Source organism: Schistocerca serialis, chromosome 3 (genome assembly GCF_023864345.2).
Source record: "Schistocerca serialis cubense isolate TAMUIC-IGC-003099 chromosome 3, iqSchSeri2.2, whole genome shotgun sequence".
NCBI classification, from domain to species: domain Eukaryota; kingdom Metazoa; phylum Arthropoda; class Insecta; order Orthoptera; family Acrididae; genus Schistocerca; species Schistocerca serialis.
Window position 1 is genome coordinate 805,972,995 of NC_064640.1, and position 20,925 is coordinate 805,993,919.

The following is a 20,925-nucleotide window of genomic DNA, read 5'->3' on the forward strand; positions in this document are numbered from 1 at the left end:
ACATTTTGATCTGGTATTTAATCATGTGCATGACAATACTTAGTAAATTTACTTCCATGATGTACAAAGTTTATGTAAATACAATGATTATGCTGTGGTAATGGAAAATCCTGGATACATGTCAAGAAATAGGTGTATAATGACAACAACCCACTGTTTGGTGGTGGTGTTGAACAGTACACTGACAGAATTGAGTTTTTCTTTGTGCAGTTATCAACTTACTTTGACACTTCCGTTGTGTGGTAAGCAGTTGTCTATATTGTTTGAATGTATTGTGGAATATATATTCTGATGAGAAATACTGTGATTAGATTCTCAGTAGTGGGGTATCCGCCGCAGCTGAAATAATTATTTTCATAAGTCAAAGAGTGGGTAAACAGACTGTTAAATAAATGGTGTTCTTACATGACTGGTCAGTCAGCTGTCATTTTTCTTTACAAGGTTAAACTTTTGGTAGTTGTTTTTAAAGATGGTCTCTCAGAACTTTTCTTATTGATCATGTTAAAAATTTCAAAAAGTCATGTTTGGGTTTGAGCTCTCATCTACAATTGCAGAAATAGTCTGCAAGCCACTATACGGTGCATGGTGAAGTGTATCTTGCACTACTATTTGTCATTCCCTTTACTGTTCCACTCGCAAATAGACTGTTTGTATACCTCCATATTATCCATAATTTCTCTTATGGTCATTGTTCATACACAAAAGTACGTTGCCGTCAGTCTCATTAGCAAATATTGTATTTGAAAAATCCATACGTTTCTCTGAGTGAGAAGATCTTAACATATGAAGCTGATTGCTGCATTAGAATGTTTCTTTGCACTCTATCTGGTTACTTCCTAGTATAGGTATAAACTTACAGAATCATGTGCCCCATTTCATATATTTGCTCAAATTCTTAAGTAATGTCAGTTGCTACATACAGGAAGTATTGAACAGTAGATTGGCACACAAATTGGTTTACACTAGAAGACAGACCCGCTCTGTACTGTTCACCATGTCATTAATGAGCATATCTGTCACTCAAGGCTCCCTCTGTATTGCAGATTGTTCTATTCCGTCCATGATTTACCATTCAAATTAAAAAATAATATTAATCTTACCATGTGCCTGTGATTCACTCTTCTTTTGCTTAATTAACATCTTAAAAACAAAACCACCACCACAAACCACCTCATGCTTACCTTTTCTCATGTCCCTTCTTTCTCCTCACACACCTACCCTGTATTTGTTGTCGAGTAAAATGTTACTGGTTTTCTAGTCTACAGTATCTTAACATTTTCTTTCTAGTTTGATGACCTGTCTCACAAAAGTTCCCTGAGTTCTCTGAGTACAAGTCAGCAAACGGCAGCAACTCCACCTGCTGGATCCCTTGAAAATTTGGCAGGAGGAGAATTTTTGCGAAGAACAAACATGACTGGTACAGCTTCTGTTCCACCTAAGCCACCAAGAAGTGTTTCACAGGATAAGACTGTTGATGAATGGGAACAGAAATTATATGGAAAGCAGGGGAAAGGTAATTCTAAAATAGCTGTAGTACTTATACTTGTAGTTCGGTTTACTTCTTAATCTAAGTAGAGACTTTTTAATTATGTCGAGCAACTACCTGAATAAGCAGTGTCTTATGACTTATTATTAGCAACATTTGTGATGTTTATAGAAGTAGAGCCCATAAAATACTGATATTCTGGTGTTACAGCAGGCATGGCTCATAGTTAAATGCTCTGAGGTAGAGCCACCCCTAAATGAAGATACATTTCTCATTAATGGATTACAGAAGTTAAATTTCAGAATGCATATCCAAGGTTGCCACAAGTTCTGGAAATAAGTGAAGATCAGGGACATTTGAAAAATAAATAAATAAATAAATAAATCTCTTTTTGTCTCAGTAGATGAAATGGTTTGTTTACTGGGATGTTATGAATCATCACTGGCTGGGCGCAGCTGAGAACATTTGCCACTTCCCTATTCCCTCATTCTTACTGCTTCTACCCTTCCTACCACATCTCAGCTTGAAATCAATGCTGCCACCACTTTTTGCCACTAGCCTAGTAACTACCAACGAGAGGCAGGGAAGCACGAGGAGTGGTTTGTTTGAATCTGATTCTCAGAGATTGTTGATGCAGTGGCTGGTGATGGCAGTCATGTGTGCATGAGTTGCGTCTGAGTGATTGTGGGAATGTGTGTATATTCTCATTTTCTGACAAAGGCTGTGGCCAAAAATTTAGTTATGAGAGTGTGATTGTCTTTCCTACATGCCCGTCTGCAGCTCAGAAATCATTATTATGGTGAATTGCTACCCATCCTATTAGTATTGATTCTCAGAGTATTTGCGCAAGTTATCTGTTGCATGGATTGATCACTGGAATCTCACTTCATCACATGTGACAAGTGAATAGCTGGCCACACAAGTGGATTCCTGTGATGGACCAAAACTGCAGGCCATTTCTGTGGGAGTCTGTAACGGATCGCCTGCCAGTCTGAAGCCCATCGTTTCCCTCTAATGTGCAGGCCATGCCTGTCAGATGTAGTCTCACAGATATGCTTGCAGGTCAGGTCTGTCTGTGTTTGGCATAATGTTGTGGATTTGTGTGGTTTCTCCATGGACCAAGACCAAGGTGCTCCTCAGCATGCCAGAGGCCATGGGCGATGGATTTCAGGAATTGTGATTGTCTCACTGCAAGTGTATTGTACAGTGTGGCATTTTATAGACATTTTATTAATTGTAGCACATTTTGGCTCTTTGAAAGTAGTTTATATATTAGAAAGTATGAACAATAAGAAGAAGGAAATTGTGACCGTCGCTGGTGGTTTGTACACTATGTATTCGTATATTTCTTTAAAGAAAAATCACACGGTACCTGTAAAATAATAGACATAACACAGTGGATAATAGCCGACAATAATGAACATAGTAGAACTAACATTTTATTGGTGGTAACCTATAATGTTGGTGTACATAACTCTTCCCTGCCTTATGCACTTCTTTCAAGAGGCCTACTTTTTCTGAGGTTATTTCTGAAATCAGTGAAGGTATTTTAAATCTCTCTTGCAACTCCAAGGAAATGCGTATTTTTGTCACCGGATGTGTTTCGTTGTATTGAAATAAAATAACAACAGTGGTCTTACTGAAATATACATACCATATGGCTTGCTTTATCCATCTAAAAGCAGTTCACTACAAAAGATGTTGATGTTAGTACTTAAGATTTTTTACTCACATGAGGGAGAAGTACAGAAGTCATATTTTTTGTCAACTTATGTCTTTCCTTACCCTTGAGATCTCAAAATTTGTCAGGGAAAAATGCTAAAACTTGTTTGGAAATTAGAAAAATATTGGAGAATTTCACTTGGGGAAACTTGTGGCAACCCTGATATCAAATATTTGTGCCATGAATTTACAGAATGACAGTCAACATTTTTGGCATCTGATGTCAAATGATGTTTGCGAACAGGCAGTAATTAGTCTTAAAGCTGTTCCTTGAAATTCCACTTAGCTCTATGCAGCAGAGGTTTGGGAGTGTGGCTTTTACAGAGTACGGCTCTTATGGGCCTCCTGTTGGCTCAGTCCTTACAGCCTAGCCATCTTGTGTCACAAGCAGAATGTAGATGGTGACATATTGCGTTTCGCCCTAATAAGTCTGTATATTGTGGAGTTTATATTATAATGCATATCCTTTGAATATATGCTAGTTTAAAGCACCAGTGCATTAAGGATCTCTCAAAAATGCATCATTATTTGCATGATTTGTTGTTAGAAAATGATGGGAAACATCATATCGGTGGTGAAAGAATGTTGGTATTTCATTGTTTTTGAATTGCAACATGTGTGTTGGGAAGTATGCCATTTCAAAGTAATGGCACATTGAAGGTGTATCAAAAATGCATTGTTTTTGGTATGATATGTTCTACTTAAGTGTCAGTTAACAACATAACGGTGGTTAATGCTTTCTAGGGATCATGTAATATAAGATACATAAGTGCGGAAATGTAAAGGAGAGATTGTTCGTATCCTCCTTTCTCCAAAATTTTTGTGCACTTCTGTGTTTTCTTAAAGTCGCTGGGACTTGCTTATTAATGTTGTGTAATATTACAAGAGAATGCTGAAAAGTACTGCTTCTGATTTTTTTTGTGTGAGAACTCTTAAAGCTTTTTAAATAAAACTAACATTATTAACATTCTGCATCTTTATTCTTCATTTGCAGCCCTTTACCGCTAGAGAGCTCCGAAATTGTAGGCTGACATGTTCGTTTTATTTAAAGAATGTTTAAGAGTTTTCACATTTATCCCCCCCCCCCCCCCCCCCCTCTCTCTCTCTCTCTCTCTCTCTCTCTCTCTCTCTCTCTCTCTCTCTCTTCTATCAGGAGTGAGTTTGTCCCATTATGTAAATACACATACAAGGGAATATCTACCAACAAATGGGAACATCACTGTTTTGTTGCACAAACTCATAAATGCTGCAGATTGTATACACACAAATCATTAAATCTCTCAAGTTTAGAATTGAAAACACAAAAAATGTTAAGCATGAATCAAAGCTAACATACACAGCATTAAAGATCTCTCCAGAATGCATCTTGTAGTACAATTAATTGTGGTATTGTGTCAAGAAATGTGATGTCAGCAGATAAATATGCTACCACTAGGTCTTCCCTTGGTGTTGCCTTTTGGTGTTATTTGGTAGTTGATTATGAAATGGAAAAATGTTGTTGTTGTTGTTCTGGTGGTGGTGGTGGTGGTGGTGGTGGTGGTGGTGGTGGTCTTCTTCTTCTTCTTCTTCTTCTTCTTCTTCTTCAATTCAAAGACAGGTTTGATGCAACTCACTGTGCTACTCTCTCCTGTGCAAGCCTCTTCAACTCTGAATACGAACTGCTTATTGTACTCGTCTCTTGGTCTCGCACTGCAAATTTTATCCCCAACACTTCCCTCCTATTCTAAAACAGCTGTCTCAAAATGTGTTATGCCACTGATTCCTTTTCTCCTCAATTCTATTCAGTACATCCTCTGTAGTTAATTGATCTGTCCATCTAATCTTCAGAATTCTTCGGTAGCACATTTCAGAAGTTTTTATTCTCTTCTTGTCTGAACTGCTTATTGGCCATGTTTCACTTTTCGTACAAGGCCAACTATAGACAAATGCTTTCAGAAAAGACTTACTAACACTTCAATTTATGTTTGATGTTAAAAAATTTCTCTTCTTCTGAAACTATTTTCTTGTCATTGTTATTCTACATTTGTGTCCTCTATACTTCGGTCATCATAAGTTGTTTTACTGCCCAAATATCAAAACAAATCTACTACTTTTAGTGTCTTATTTCCTAATCTAATTCCTTCAGCATCATCTGTTTTAATTTGACTATATCCCATTACCCTTATTTGGCTTTTGATACTGTTTATCCTATATCCTCCTTTCAAGACACTGTACGTTCTGTTCATCCACACTTTTAAGCCCTCTGTTGTCTCTGACAGAATTACAGTGTCATCAGAAAACCCCAAAGTTTTTGTTTCTTCTCCCTAAAGTTTAATTCCCTTTTCAAATTTCTCCTAGCTGTCCCTCACAGCTTGCTTGAATAACACTGGGGATAGGCTACATCCCTGTCTCATTCCCTTCTCAGCTACCACTTTCTCTACAGGCCCTCCAACTTTTAAAACTGCAGTTGAGTTACTGTACAAGTTGTAAATGACCTTTTGCTCCCTGTGTTGATGCCAGTGTTTGCTCATAGATGCAGGTCAGATGGTGCTAGGTATTGCTATCCCACAGGTTGATGATGATGGTTCAGCAGCTCACCAGGTACAATCAGCTAGACATCAAGCAGGCGTGGTGGTAGGAAGCACCCAAGTCATCTCATCAGCAAAGGCAAAGATGAGATGGCAACAGCCCTTGGCAGCTAAGTACTTCAGATGGGCCTGGCTGTTGTATTGTAGACTGAAGTCAACTTGTTGGACAACAGACGGCGTGTCACAGGTCCCCCTCTGAATTGGTTAGATGCAAACTGAGAACTGGCCTTTGGAAGTCAACAGTGTTTATACTGGTCAGCTTATGCCAATGATGTTATTGTGTGGCAAGAATGACCAGTTGTGGCCTAGTTTTCTGGACCCGACGGTGCTCTGCAAAGCACCGCAGTGTCAGAACTCTTCTCTTTGGACTTTCAGTTTAGTTATTTCTGCAGCATGTGTGTGCTGAAAGTCAGTTTCGCATACAACTTACACATTGTTACTTCACTGTGTGTGATCAGTAGAATAACAGTACACTCTCTTCTCTCTGAGGTCACTCTGCTGCATCGGTGCTTCGATCATCCAGCTCGGATGATGTGCAGCAGTTAATTTGTTGGTACGTCCGTTTTACCCATTCTGCATGCAATATTGCCCATTCTTCCTTGTCGGCATTCCAATCTTGATATTACGTACTAGACTGCCTTGGCTTTAATTCTGGCACTGGCTCCAGTGAGGGGAAACCAAAAATGTTTCACATCTGCCCAGAGTATCATTCTGGGGCATAACACTGATACATTTTTGGGACAGTATTCTGACAACCAATGTGGTCTTCCCCTTCAGGTGCTGCAAATAGTGGTATTATTTGTGCTCACTGCCTTTCATGTATTGTGTCCATATGTACAACAGAGGTTAATTGTCAGTGCTCACTATACTCCTTGCTGCAGTTTTTTCCCCCATGGAAAAATGTCCTTTCAGATGAGATTGCTGGGAAGATCTCAACAAATTAAGTTGGGGATACCATAAATTAGTGAATCTGAGACCTCAGTCCCTCTCTATATGATGTTTGCCATTAATTATTTCAGGAGGCTACTTGCCAATCTTCTGTGGGAAACTTTTCAAGAGTTCTTGCCACAATACTGGCCTTGTTTCTCATTTCCTAATTATATCCCAGGCAACACTCATTAACAGCTGATGTGCCTTGCTGCTTCTGTTGGCTTAAGAGAAGAGTGGATATACCTGTGGCCTGTTGTACATATAGAAAATACACACATTCAAAATTTAAGGAAGGCTTAGGATCTCACCTGCCACACAGTTCATCAGAGTCCTTAAAACAGTGAGCAAGGCTTAATGATATGATAACAGAAAAACAAATGTGGAGGACAATTATAATTAAACTTCCACTACTTCTGAGAGCCCCCATGAAAAACAAATGATGTAGGACAATGAAACTTCGTGGAAACACTTGTAGGAACATGTGGAAGAGAAATAACAAATAAACCACTGAAAGAAATGCATTTTAACTGCCACATGAGAGGCAGTTGCATACTATGTTTATGTTCCAGATTACACACATAGCCCAATGTGACAACCACTTGTATCTACAAGAGCCTGAAATGGCACTAGAGGTACTATTTCCCAGTTTACTGCACTTTTCGAAAGGTGGACCGTTTAATGTTCAGCTGTCATGGCACAGCTTGTACACTGCTTGAAGCTCACATATTGCGCCCATCATTCTCAGCCATGGCAACAGTAATTTTTTCAACAATTTTTGGCCGAAGGAATTCGCAAATTGCCAATTAATTCAAACTTCCAAATAGAGTCTTCAATCTCGGTGCAGAAAGAGAACTTCTCCATATTCCTTTAATGCATTAATACAAAGAGCAGCTACACTATTCTTGGTGTTTTCGTAAAACAGCTTTACAGGTAAAGCCCTGCTCGCATTGTCCAGACCTGTGTTGACTGCCTGCAACTGTAATGAACACTGATGTTTGTGTTTCAACCCTATGTTGCTATACCAGTGCCAGTGCATCACAGCAAGTCATGACACTAACACTGACAACAATGAGAATCCTACCGCTGGCTGTCTGAACATCATTCCTCTAAAGTTGTGAACTCATACGGTAAATAGTTTTCTGTCTACCCTGGCTCAAATAGGAAAAAATTAGTTTTAATCATTCTGTATATTAAAGGACATGCTGGACATTAGAATTGGAACTCTGCTATAAAAAGGTGTGGGACAATGACAGTATCTCAAAGTCTAGTTGGAGGCCAATCAACAAGAACATGTAAGATGAAAGGCCACCATGTGGTGCAGCCTAAGGTGATGGTTAGGTCACAAAAAAATGCTTTTGTCAAATTGGTTGGAAATCCAAAAACATGCAGTCTGCTTGTTGTGATAGTTTTACAGGAACAAACATTGTGAAGATGATGATAGACATTATTGTTAATGTGATCTCATTTTTATGCAGAGCTTAAATGGATTGTGGACCAAAGTAAACAAACTTTCATCTGTTTTCATCAGACCCATTCTAAATCATGTGGCGACCAGTGGATCTGAATACTGCTACCCACATGTTGTAACATATAAGTGGCTGTAAAAGATATAGTCCTCCTGTCTTTCACTACATGACTCTGGTAACACAATGTCTGTCAATGTCCCTATTGCTGAACCCTATCATCGTCTTTCTTCTTGAAAAATTACTGTATGTGATTGCTGTGGAGCTCCCTCTGCAATCACCTGGAGCCAAAGTTTTTGAGTGTCATAAAATTAAACAAGACTACTCAGTGTTGGACATAACACACTGTAACACTAATGAAGAGTCTTTTAAGTTATATGTAAACCTGCCACTGTCTTGTCGTAATCTCTCAAATTGTGCAAAAGGAGAAGCTGATGACAGTCCCTGACCACTTTTCTATGTGGTGGAATCTGCTGGATAGCAATCACAAAAATGAAGTTGGGAAAATGGATACTTAGAAGGGCAAACAACACACTTTACTGGCAGATGACCATCCAAATAACTGGAATAATATGCAGTAGTTGCTAAATCATGTCACCATATCAATACACTGTCTCACTAAGTCATGTATATCAGTCCTGTGCTGCATCTGATTGTCCTCCTGTAATCAGATATAGATGGCCAGCATTGGTAATACTCAAGTGAAATCTAATTTCTGAGAATCTTACAGAATTTTGGGTTGTAAGGAATGTAATTAGTGTAATGCCCAGTGTTTTTGGGCTTAATCTAGATTACATCTACTTCCATAAAAGCATCAGAATCAGCAGATGGACTGGAGTGTACATAAAAGTTTACTTACTCTTCTTCTTGGGGAATATTCCATAATTTCAGAAATAATGTGAAAATTTCAGTAGTGATTTCAACCTACAGTGTTTTGTTATTTAACATCCATTGCTTCCACTTCATCACTAAAGTTGTTCATCAGTCTACCATCCTATAGTTAGAGCTGTCATATCCTCAGGTTTTATTGTTACAAGTTGTTTCAAGCTCAGAAGGTACTCAGTTGATGTGAGATTCATAATAATTACAATCATTATCTGTGTGTACTGGTAATTCATGTTCGAAATTATACATATTGTTGTTATATTAATGAAGCTGATGTGCTTTTTTCTATTAACAGATTCAGTTATTAATAATTCAGATACACTAAAGAGAAGGTCTTGGGATACATCGAAGTCATTTACTATGAGTCAGTGTGAAGATAAAGAATTTGATAACATCACTCATGCAAGCACACCAGCAATTGTCCGCGCAAATACAATAGACACTCCAGTGGCAGCACTACGAAAGATTAATGAAGATATTCCAAGAAATGTTACTGAAACCATCACACAGGATGATAAAGAAAAGGAAAAAACAAAAGAAAAAGAAAAAGATATCTCAAAACTTGCAAGACGCTTTAATAAACATTTTCGTAAAGGTGAGTTTTCTGCACAGATAAAGTGTGTTTCTTACATTTCTTTCCAGTATCTACTAAACTTTGTTTATATGGTGCTGTTTAGTAGTAGCTGCTTTATCTGTCTTATGAATATAGTGCTGTCTTGTGGTGTTCACACAGCTGGGTAAGAAGCCAGTGAAGGGAATAGAAGTGTGTGGAAAAATATGTAACAGTTATCTGATCCCATTGATGATAACAGGGTAAGATGTTTGGTGATTCAAGAAGTTATGGCACTGATGACTGGCTGGACTGGTGTAGATGTTTATGCTGTTTGACAAGCAGTACATTGATGGAAAAATTAACTTAGAGCAGGTGAAATGAAAAGACAACAGTTGGTGTTGGTAAAGAGAAATATGAAACATGTATTTGATTTCCAAGTGCATGCTTCTAGTTACAAAGTATTCAGTGCCATTCATTATATAATATTGAGGTACCTATTAACCAAATATTTGGTACTAATTAGCTGAATGGATGCTCCATAACACATTATTCCTGGACAGTAGTTTAGGGAAAAGACATGAAGGAAAATTAGTGGGAAGAAGGAAGGGGAGGGGAAGCCATCTGGTGGAATTGTGCACAGAGCACAATTTAATCATTGCAAAGAATCATGAAAGGAGGTTATATAAGTGGGGAAGACTTGGACACACCAGAATGTTTCAGATACAGTGTATAATTGTTAGATAGTTGTTCCAAAACCAGATTTTAAACTGCAAAATGCTTTCAGCAGAACATGTGGACTCCAACTATAATTTGTTGCTAATGAACTGCAGACTGAAACTGAAGAAATTTTGGAAAGATAGGAAGTTAGACTTGGATAATTTAAAAGAACCATGGGTTCTTCAGAGTGTCAAAGGGAGTATTGGGCAGCACTTGACTGAAACAGAGGAAAGGAATATGATAGAATGAAAGTGGGTTACTTTTAAAGATAAAACAACGATGGCAACAGAAGATCAACTAGGCAGAAACACAGTGTACAATAGAATCCGAGGATAACACACAAAATATTGATGTAATCGATAAGAGGAGAAATAATAAAAATGCTTCAGATGAAATAGTCAAAAGGGAGTGTGGAAATCTAAACAATTAACTTGACAAAGTTCAAAGTGGCAACAGATGAATGGCTAGAGAACAAATGCAAGTATGTAGAAATATGCATGACTGGAGAGATTGATGCCATCTATAGCTTACCCTCAGGAGAAAAGAGAAGCAGCTGTATGAATGTCTAAAGCTCAGATGGCAAACCAGTACTAAGCAAAGAAAGGAAAGCAGCGAGGTGGAAAGAACATAGAGAAGGGCCATATAAGGGAAAGAAACATGAAGTCAGTGTTACGGAACGGGAGGAAGACATGGATAAAGATGAAATTGTAACACTTTAGGTTATTACTGTATGAGCAAGTCAGTTATAATGTTACTTTTTTGACGGGATTTGAAATTTGACGTGTGTTAATGGAAAGTAACTGGACAGCATTTCATCACCTGAAAGGCTGTGTATTGAAAGGAGGCAACAATTATTCTGGGGGGAATCGAACCTACATTATTACATTTGGAAAGTAAACCTGTGATCATACAAATGAATATGGCCATCAGCCTAATTAGAGAAAGTAATTCCAAGTAAATATACTGCTAACAAAGTAAACTAACTGCTATACACGAATATGAAATCTGTTTGATAACACCAGCACATCATAGTATGTGTTGGCATATAAACTATTCATAAGTGAGACAGATAAATGATTAAAATGTAATGAAATAGATAAGTGTTTAAAGTGTGATGGCAACAAATTGTTTCACACTAACGCACACTGTCTACTTTACAATGTGATTGGTAATGCTCATCACAATGTGCCAACCAACAGGTGGAACAATTCAGATATAAGGTGGTTCTAACACTTTACCGCTGAAAGACAGTAATTTTGCAAAAGTTACCAAGCTGTTATTTTAACTGACATGAGCACTCTTTGTTTTTATGGACCCTTAATCTGTTACAGTTTTAATCAGTTAGTGCCAGTTATTTTATCAAGTGCACAAATATTTGCAGAATAATTACTAAACCTCATATAAATTTTTACTGTAGGTTTATTAAATCACAGATTTGATGCAGGGGAACCTAGAAGCTGTTGTTTTTACTGATTGGGTTTTATGCGAACACTTCTAATAATACACAGTAATAATACACACAGTCATAAATTCACAAACAAAAACGTTATTGCAAACCTGTAAAGTAAATCAGAAAGGTCTGGGACTTTGAAATGTTGCAGCCTACATTTGTTTTATGTACTCAACTATTTTACTTTGCAAAATTTAAATTCCTTGCAATGATTTGAATAGTAATTGAAATTTCAGACTTCAGTTTAGTATTTGTTAACAATTATTGTTTTACTGTGCTTTCCCTAAGGTACTTTGATAACAATGTTGAACACTTCATAGAAAAGGTTCATTAATCAATTAACAAAGTTATTCTTCCCCAAAGTTAGCAAAAACTTTTAACAATATTGATTATATAGTTCATCAACTTTGAGAAAAACCTGGAATATCTCAGTAACAGGAAATAGACCCTCTAAAGATAAATGATTAAGGATAAACAAATATTCGTGACATATTTAAAACAGGAAAACTTTTTATTGGTAAATTCGGCATACTTCTGGTCCAAGCGTGTAAATACAACGTTAACGCCTACTTTGACTGAATGTTGTGGCATTGGCACTTTTCTGTGGCATCAGAGCAAAGTCATATTGTACAATCATGGCTCTTGATGTAAAATGCTCTTTGAAATATCTTCTTGGTGTCAGAATGTCCTGTTTCAGAGCAAATCAATAAATACCATCATATAACAACAAATAATAATCTGCATCTCAGGCATATTTCTTCCACTTTCAATGCAGTCCCTGCCTCACTAAGCACTCAGGATGTTAGTTCATTGGCTGTTGGCCACAGACTATATATTCCACAAAGATATCTCACACTACTCCGTGCCAAAACCACCTCTCACGCTTCACCTAAGCCTTTTTGTTGTGGAGACACTTACTCCAGCTTTTATATTTCATTATACTATGAAAGAACATAGTTTTTAAAAATTACAAATTAATTCTGTTTACATAATGCTACAGAATTTCCATATGTTTAAAATCAAAGAACATATATAACATAGATGTTACAGTACCCACAGGGAACATGGAGGTTGCTAAAAATTGTCATAATCAATAACAGGCATAAGTGTTACAAAATGAGAGATATAATACTCTGAGAACAATTTGATGGTGCAGTGCAATGCCTAAGTGAAAACAAGACATATGGAGTAGAAGACATTCCTTCAGAATTATTGAGATTTTGGGAGAATCGAGCATGACGAAACTATTCCACCCGTTATGCAGTGTATATGGGAGAGATGGGAGAGGAGAAATATCCTCAGGCTTAAAGAAGAATGCAGTAATTTCAATTCCAAAAACAAGTCCCAACATGTGCATACTAGCAGACAATCAGTTCAGTATCACATGACAGCAAAATATTAACGCAAATTATTTACAGATGAATCGGAAGACTTTAAGAAACTGATTCTGGATAAATCACTTTGGGTTCTGAAAAAATAAAAGAACATGCTGAGCATTGCAATTTATTTTAGAAGATAGGTTTTAAAAGGCAAAACTAAATTTAATGCAGTTATAGATTTTGAGAAAGCTTTTGACAAAGGTTACTGGAATACACATTATGAAATTCTGAAGATAGTATGGATAAAATACAAGGAGGAAAAGGCTATTGACAGAAACCATTCAGTGGCATAAAGAGTCAAAGGGCATTAAAGGAAGTAGTTGAGAGGGGAATGAGACAGTGTTGTAGCCCATTTTACTATCTGTACGTTGGGCAGGTAGTAAAGGAAAGCAAAGAGAAATTTGAAAAATGTGGATTTAAGTTCAGGGAGAAGGAATAATAATTTAAGGTTTTGCCAAAGATTCTGTAATTTTATCAGGGAGACTAAAGAACTTGGAAGATCAGCTGAACAGAACGTCTAGTGTCTACAGTGGTAGCAGAGAAGTTTCGCTATTTGAGTTGCAGACAAGGAATGCTGACAATTAGGAAATGGAAGCTTTTTAAATCTGGAGCTACAGAAAAATCTCACAATTAGAAGAGTACATGGGATAACTAAAGAAGAGGTACTGAATCGAACTGTGGAGAAAAAAAAATTGTGACGCAACTTGACTAAAAGAAGAGGCGGGTTGATAGGACACATTCTTAAGTATGAATATAGGTGTGACCACAGGAAGCAGGTTAAAATGGATGTAGATTGCAACAATTGTGCAAAGTGAAGGTACTTGCACAGGATAGACTTGCATAGAGATCTGGGTCGAACTAGCCGTTGGAGTGAAGACAGTAAGAACAACTGTTTTCAACTGAAGTGAAGTGTACTCGTGTGCGATTCTGGCAGGCTTTTAATGGGAGAGGGTAGATTTTTATTTTTGGACAAGTTATGAACGAAAGGTGCCCAGTTGCATGTGGCTGACAAAATAAGACAGTAACTACCCTCAGTGTATTAATATTTGGTTTAGAAGACTACCATCAAACATTCTGAATTCAAAAACCTTGGCTATGATTTGGCTATGTCGTACTTTTGCTCTAAATGTTTTGGAAAAAAACCGTAATGTTGACACAATATTTTTCTAAGGGGAGACATATCCTCTTTGAGAGTAACAGCAACTGTCAATGAGTTAAAACTGATTTTTCATTCACAACTGCTAAATTTTGTAGCTGATAATTACCATTTCCTTCTGCTATAGAGGCCAACTTCATATATATTCAAGAAAAACGTGAAGATTAAAAATATATAAAACAGTCATTGTATCTTACTTAATTAGTAGAGCTATACAGTTGTTAGAAATATTTGCATAACACTTGAAGGCTGCTCCACAACCTTAGTTGTATGTGAAAAGGGGACTGGAGGTGGTGGGGGGTGTATGTTCACAGTTTCTCATTGTGTATTACTTGTGAGAACACTTTTTACATAAAACTGTCATGTTCTAGCTTATGCTAATTTAATTTCAATTGATGATCCATCTTGTCCTTGATAAGCTGTAGTTGTCCAACATAGTTCAGAGTACTGTGAGTCAGGCAACGTTTTTGGGGGGGGGGGGGGGGGATGTAACCTTTTGTGTTAAATGCAGGCCAGTAATATTGATCTCCCAAGCAACTTATTAAAATTCCTGAAGTACTTGCGCCAGTTAATCCAGCCATAATAAGGTGGATGGTGCAGCTTACAAGGGTTGTAAGAAAGGGAGCCAGGCAGAATGGGATATAGTGGTGACAACAGAGAAATCACTGTGAAGCAAGAAGGTAAAACTAGATCAAAAGAATGGCAGAAGTCAGTGCTTGCATTTTACCAAAGTAAATAAATATAATAATATGGAGGATGTGATACATAGGCATCAACAGAACTGTTAGAAATATAAAAGTTTAAAAACAAAAACAGTGTGCTGCAGTAAGCCAGAGCTGCAGTCGTGAGGTGGCTCTCTGCATCAAGTCTTTCTCTTACTTTGTTTGACTTCTTTGGTTAGTTCCAACACCAGTAATTTGTGTGGATTCTGTAATGCTCGTTAGCATGTTGCTATAAAACAAATGTTGATAGTGATGCCTTTAAATTATTTATGTGTACTGCTTGTAAGCCCTCTTCGTATAAACTGCCACTTATCTCATTATAATTACTGATTATAAATTATCGTATTTAACTTCTTTGTATCATAGGTGATCCGAAGAATGAGGAAGCTATACCAGAGGTGAAAACTCCTACTGCAGAAGAGCGAATAATTATAGGTGGTGAAAATGATGATAAAAAAGTCCGTACTTGTGGGAATAAAACACCAGATTCTGTTATCCAAAAATATGAAAATAATACCAAAGAAGTAAGTAATTCTTAATGTATCATTATACTGTGCTGTCAGTAGGGGTCTAGAATGAGATTTTCACTCTGCAGCGGAGTGTGCGCTGATATGAAACTTCCTGGCAGATTAAAACTGTGTGCCGGACCGAGACTTGAGTTCGGGAACTTTGCCGTTTGTGGGCAAGTGCTCTACCATCTGAGCTACCCAAGCACGACTCATGACCCGTCCTCATGGCTTCAATTTTGCCAGTACCTTGTGCTTGGGTAGCTCAGATGGTAAAGCACTTGCCCGCGAAAGGCAAAGGTCCCAAATTTGAGTCTCAGTTCGGCACACAGTTTTAATCTGCCAGAACTGCATGTTATCTGTCATTGTCTCTTTGCCCTTTGCACAGATGAGTAGAGTAGCTTCTTTATACGTGACTGCTTCACTCAGAAAAGTCCACAAACTGTTAACCATTTGTTTACTAAGATGTGGAGAAAAAATGTGCAAGATGCAGTATCTGTCTAGGTCAACCTAAACTTTTGACTTTTTTTGCTGTGCTTGTGCAAAATAATGTTACTGTTGTTTGTCTTATGCCGTATTTTTTCAGATTCTTTTATTGTATTTCCAGAACTTTTTCTGGTTGTAAAAACTTAAAATTCTGTGCGTAAAACTTGAATTTTAGTGTCTTGTGTAATTTTCCATAAGATGATATTTCCCTGCTTCTTAATAAGACAATTAATTAATTTGTTTCATATTTGAAATGATGTTCTACTTCAGTTTGTCATGAATACTGTTTTTCATGTGTTAATCATTGTTTCAGGAATTGATTTCAATAATATATAACCTTCAGCTCACTGTTGAAGACCAAAACAAGAAAGTGAAAGATCTTGAAGACTATCTGGATAATTTACTGCTGCGAGTAATGGAAACAACTCCTCGTATCCTCCAGAATCCGTATGTGAGTGTCAAAACAGAAATAGACTCTAGGTAGGCAAATAAATCAGTTGACGTGATAATTTTTACACCAAAACATATTTTTTGAGCAAGTGTTAAATGGCATGTATAAACATCAATATGTTTTAGTCATTGGCCAGTGGCAAACAGTTTTAATCAGGTTTTATAAGATACAGCTTATTAGATTTTTATCTAGCCTGCTACTGAAAAGACTGACTCTTATGAAGCAATGTCTGTCCCTTCAGCCTGCTTCATGGGAATCAGTCATCTCAGCAACAATCTTCCATTGAAGTACTTCATACAAATACTTCAGCTACCTGTAAACTTGTAGTGGAACATTGAATGACAAATTGTTGCTATCCCACTATTGCTGTTCAGGAGAACAGTGATTATCCTGAAAGTTCAAATGAAAACCTTTATATGCTGTTTTAAATTGTGTTGTAGTGATTTTATTTTTGTGTGTGGAAAAGCAGTATTTCCTCATGCTGTAGTACTTTTTAGATTATAATTCATGACCATATGTAAACCTGAATGTTACATAGGATCTGACAGAAAACTGTTGTTAGATACTTGTCTGTGAAACAGTAGAAAAGTAGATACCAGCTTTGTTTTTTTGTGCTGTGGTATGCAGTGAGGCTTTTTTATGAGTGCTTTTATGGCTTAAGACTGTGACTATCATTGTGTAAACAAGAAATCTTAAAATGTATTAATTGTATGACCACTTTTGCCAGATTATCTGTTTTTCATGTGTTAGTTTATCTGACATTGCATTTTAGCCTGTGACACTTCATTGTGTCATATTTTTACATGCTTTGTTTTGACAGAAAAAAAATGGCGAGTGGTTAGAGAAATAAATAGAGTAACAATTGAAGATAGTTACAAAGAACAAGTCTCCCTCTTGAAGAAAGGGCATATACTTTTCTTCTTGCCATGACAACTATGTATCTTCATCCCCAGTCACAATAGTGTGCCGCTTCCTGCTAACTTCATGTAGATACACAGGAAGTTAAATTCTCATAACTGAAACCAAAAGTTCATTTATTATAGCGTAACTTGTTAAGTAATTTGGTGGTCAATCTGTTTCTTAGGAGTGACCTAGTTATACCACCACAGATTTCTCTAATTTTTCTATAATATTGATTGCCCCTGTCCCTGTACCTGCATTGCTATATGCCGTCCAGCAATTGGATTTTCTTTTTTTTCATAGAATAACTTCATTGTAGTACATAATTTATTAGAACCATTTCCATCACTATAACAAAAACTTTATTTTTTAATTTCTTTATTCAGCTCTTATTCAATTTGAACAATATTTTTTTATGTATAGCAGTCTGCTATTTAACTGATTAGTTCACAAAATAAATGTGATATTGTCTATGTAAATGAATTTATCCTATCATAGAGCTTTAATCTTTTTCCACTGTAAAGTTTTCAGAAACCTTGAGCTTCTACTTTTCCCTATTAAAACTGATTCAGTTTAGAGTAAATTAATGAACTGTACTACTTAAAAAGGATTTCAGTGAAAACTCTCATCAAATTCTTGGCATATGCTTTATCTACACTTTGATTTGATGCTATGCCATATAGGTCTTGAACTCCATTTTAAATTAAATTCCAATTTGTTAGTGAAAACTGTCCATCTGGTAATGCATTTGGCAACCAGAAAAACAAAGCCATGATGTTACAGTAATCTACAGCACCATAAATGGATAAAATGTTGTTCCGTATGTGTATCTACCTTATTTTTTAAAACTATAGGTTGTGCGCTTACCATGTCCACCACTTTGGAACATTTACCTAATGTGGAAAAATTCCTTCTTTTGGGTTACAGGAACATGGTTTCTGTGAGAGAGCAAAGTATTTATTAAGAAACTACTGAGAATCCAGAAATACACTTACGTTAGTGTCAGTTTCTTAAACATGATGATAGCTGCCAGCATCTGGTGAAGAAAATCTTAGCTTCTAGTATTTTAATGATTTAAATCTGTGATTTTAATGTATTGATACAGTGAAAAGTTCTTCCTGTTACTTTATGCTAACATTTTTATTGTTGTTATTTTTGCTATTGTTGTTATTTCTGTTGTTTTGTTATTGTTTTTGTTATTGTTACTGCTATTCTTCCTTTGTTACCATTCTTATATATTTTTTGTGATTCATTCACTATCTCTTCCTGGAAAACATAAGTGTTTATAAATCTTCCAAACTGGCATTATTAATAGATATTTCATGCCTCTTTGTGTATGAGGTTGCATGAAGTGAACATGTGTTAAGAACAGTCATTAATCTGATTTATTTTGTAACAAAAATACCACAGAAAATTATTTTACTGTAATTTGTTATTCAGTTCTTTTCATGAATTTTCCACCGGCATAATTTTCGCGATATATTATTTCCTTTACTTTGTAAATAGAAATGTTTTTCTCAGAGTGAAAAAAAAAAAAAAAAAAAAAAAAAAAAAAAAAAAAAAAAAAAAAAAATTGGAATTCTTAAGATTTGAGCCGCTTTGTTGTATTACTAGGTGTCTGTTATGTAATGGACCGAAGTTTATGTTGACAATAAATAATCACGTAGAGACTGTTTCCTTTTGCCCAGGAAGGAATGCAAATATTTCTCGGGACACACGTAATAGGTTTGCTCAGTTTTTATTCCAAAAATTATTACATAATAATCTTAAAGTTTGTGTATCTTAGGCTGATTAATTGTCAGCTGCAATTATTAGCAATGTCACTCATAATGGAAGATTTCTTGTTTGTTCTATGCTTTTTAAAAGATAAGGGTTGCAAAAATCTGTCCATACTCAATGTGATGTTAGTAGAAAAATTTTCTGTCAGTTTTAGACAGTAACCACAAGCTGTAAATATTTGCTACTTTTTAGTGGTTTATGTAAACCTGTGTTTTAAGATGCTGTGTGAGAAAGCTTTTGAAGGTTTGAATGATGGTAAGAAATGTTTTTTCAGGCTTATTATGCCCTTCCGTATATAGCTTATATTTTTGCTAGAAATGTATTAGATTGATAAGCAATGCTCCTGCCAATAAGACTGAACATCAGAACTGGAATTATAATTAAATGAGAGAAAAATGTAACAGTAGTGCATAACTATACAGGTCATCTGTATACTTACTTGGTGGTATATCATATGGGCATACACACTATACGGAATAGAATCTTTTCCATTAGCCAAGAGTGCAGCACAGCTAACACTGGAAATTATTAGTGTGTGTGTGTGTGTGTGTGTGTGTGTGTGTGTGTGTGTGTGTGTGTGTGTGTGAGAGAGAGAGAGAGAGAGAGAGAGAGAGAGAGAGAGAGCATATTTGGTAATGTAGCTTTAATTTCCAAAACATAGGTGAATTTTAAGACTTTAGATAGACTTCACTGCCTTTAAGTTTATCAGTACTAGATCTTCATTTTGTGTCACCATTTTTCATTATTCACTTATGGGAAATTTTCTAAATCTCTCTCTCTCTCTCTCTCTCTCTCTCTCTCTCTCTCTCTCATAAAAAATATTACCTACAGGGAGACCATCAACACTGTTTGTCACTTTGATGATGGTATTGGAACTTACATATTAGTATTCCTGGTACGAGAACAAAATTTTAGAACTACTGGCATAAGCCAATAAGTAAGATACAGGTGGACATAAATCAGAAAATTAAGAATACTGAGGTAAACAATAGTTACAATTCGCACTATAATCTCCCTGTACATTGAGGTGTATACCTGTTTGTCCAGTAACCTTTTAGACTACCAGAGTAAGAAATATACAGGTATGAACAAATGAAAGTAGCTTAGAGTTAGATCATACTACCTTAGAAGATTCTTGGGGAGTTAAAACTTGAAATTTTGCAGCAGCTTGCTTGACTTATTGGTGGTGGTGTGACACACCAGCATGCCCTGGCGTGGAGTGTTTGACAGTTTCGTTAAATGTCTTTTCAAAGCTTCCTGATGATATTACATTTACAGTTTTGTCTTGATGCTGGGATCTGGTGAGTAAATGCTATTATAATCCTGAACACTGCATATAATTTTCTTAACAGATGTATCCTTAGATTTATTCACAGCCAGAACAAGATGTGTTTACTACATTGTGGATACTGTCCTATGCTGGTAATGGTGAATCAAGGGCTTATTGTCATCTATTTTAATCATCATAGTGATTGGGATACTGTAATACCATTCTTTTGCTTCTGTGTGCTTAGTTCAATGCTCTCAACCAGTCTTGTGTTATAAGGTGTGCAATGCCATATGAATAACTGATGGAGCTGATACATTGTCTGTACACTTCTGTTTGTTTGGGTTAATTCTTCAGTCTGTTATCTCTGTTAATCTCTACTTGTCATCCAGTGTGATGTTCTTTTTTTATAAGTGTGTACCAAAAAACTGCTACACGCATTGTAAACAGTGCTACATGACAGGCAACCCTCACCTCACATAGGAAGCTCCTCTTTATGGATATTC

General features: G+C 36.4%; 1 protein-coding gene across 3 annotated transcripts in view; it reads left to right on the top strand.

The window, feature by feature from the left end:
• The window catches only part of LOC126470653 (rab11 family-interacting protein 1), a 104,961-nt gene extending 86,022 nt beyond the window's left edge, over positions 1 to 18,939 (top strand). Inside the window, exons 8-12 of one of the 3 annotated variants that reach the window (XM_050098638.1) lie at positions 1,288 to 1,513; positions 9,349 to 9,648; positions 15,397 to 15,554; positions 16,336 to 16,502; positions 18,301 to 18,939. In XM_050098638.1, coding sequence (XP_049954595.1) covers positions 1,288 to 1,513; positions 9,349 to 9,648; positions 15,397 to 15,554; positions 16,336 to 16,502; positions 18,301 to 18,337 — 888 coding nt within the window. In that variant the 3' untranslated portion in view covers positions 18,338 to 18,939. Of the gene's footprint in view, positions 1 to 1,287; positions 1,514 to 9,348; positions 9,649 to 15,396; positions 15,555 to 16,335; positions 16,503 to 16,714; positions 17,755 to 18,300 lie in introns of those variants that run through there. The other 2 variants (XM_050098639.1, XM_050098637.1) reach the window with 2 other exon arrangements.
• The last annotated feature ends 1,986 nt before the right edge of the window (positions 18,940 to 20,925 follow it).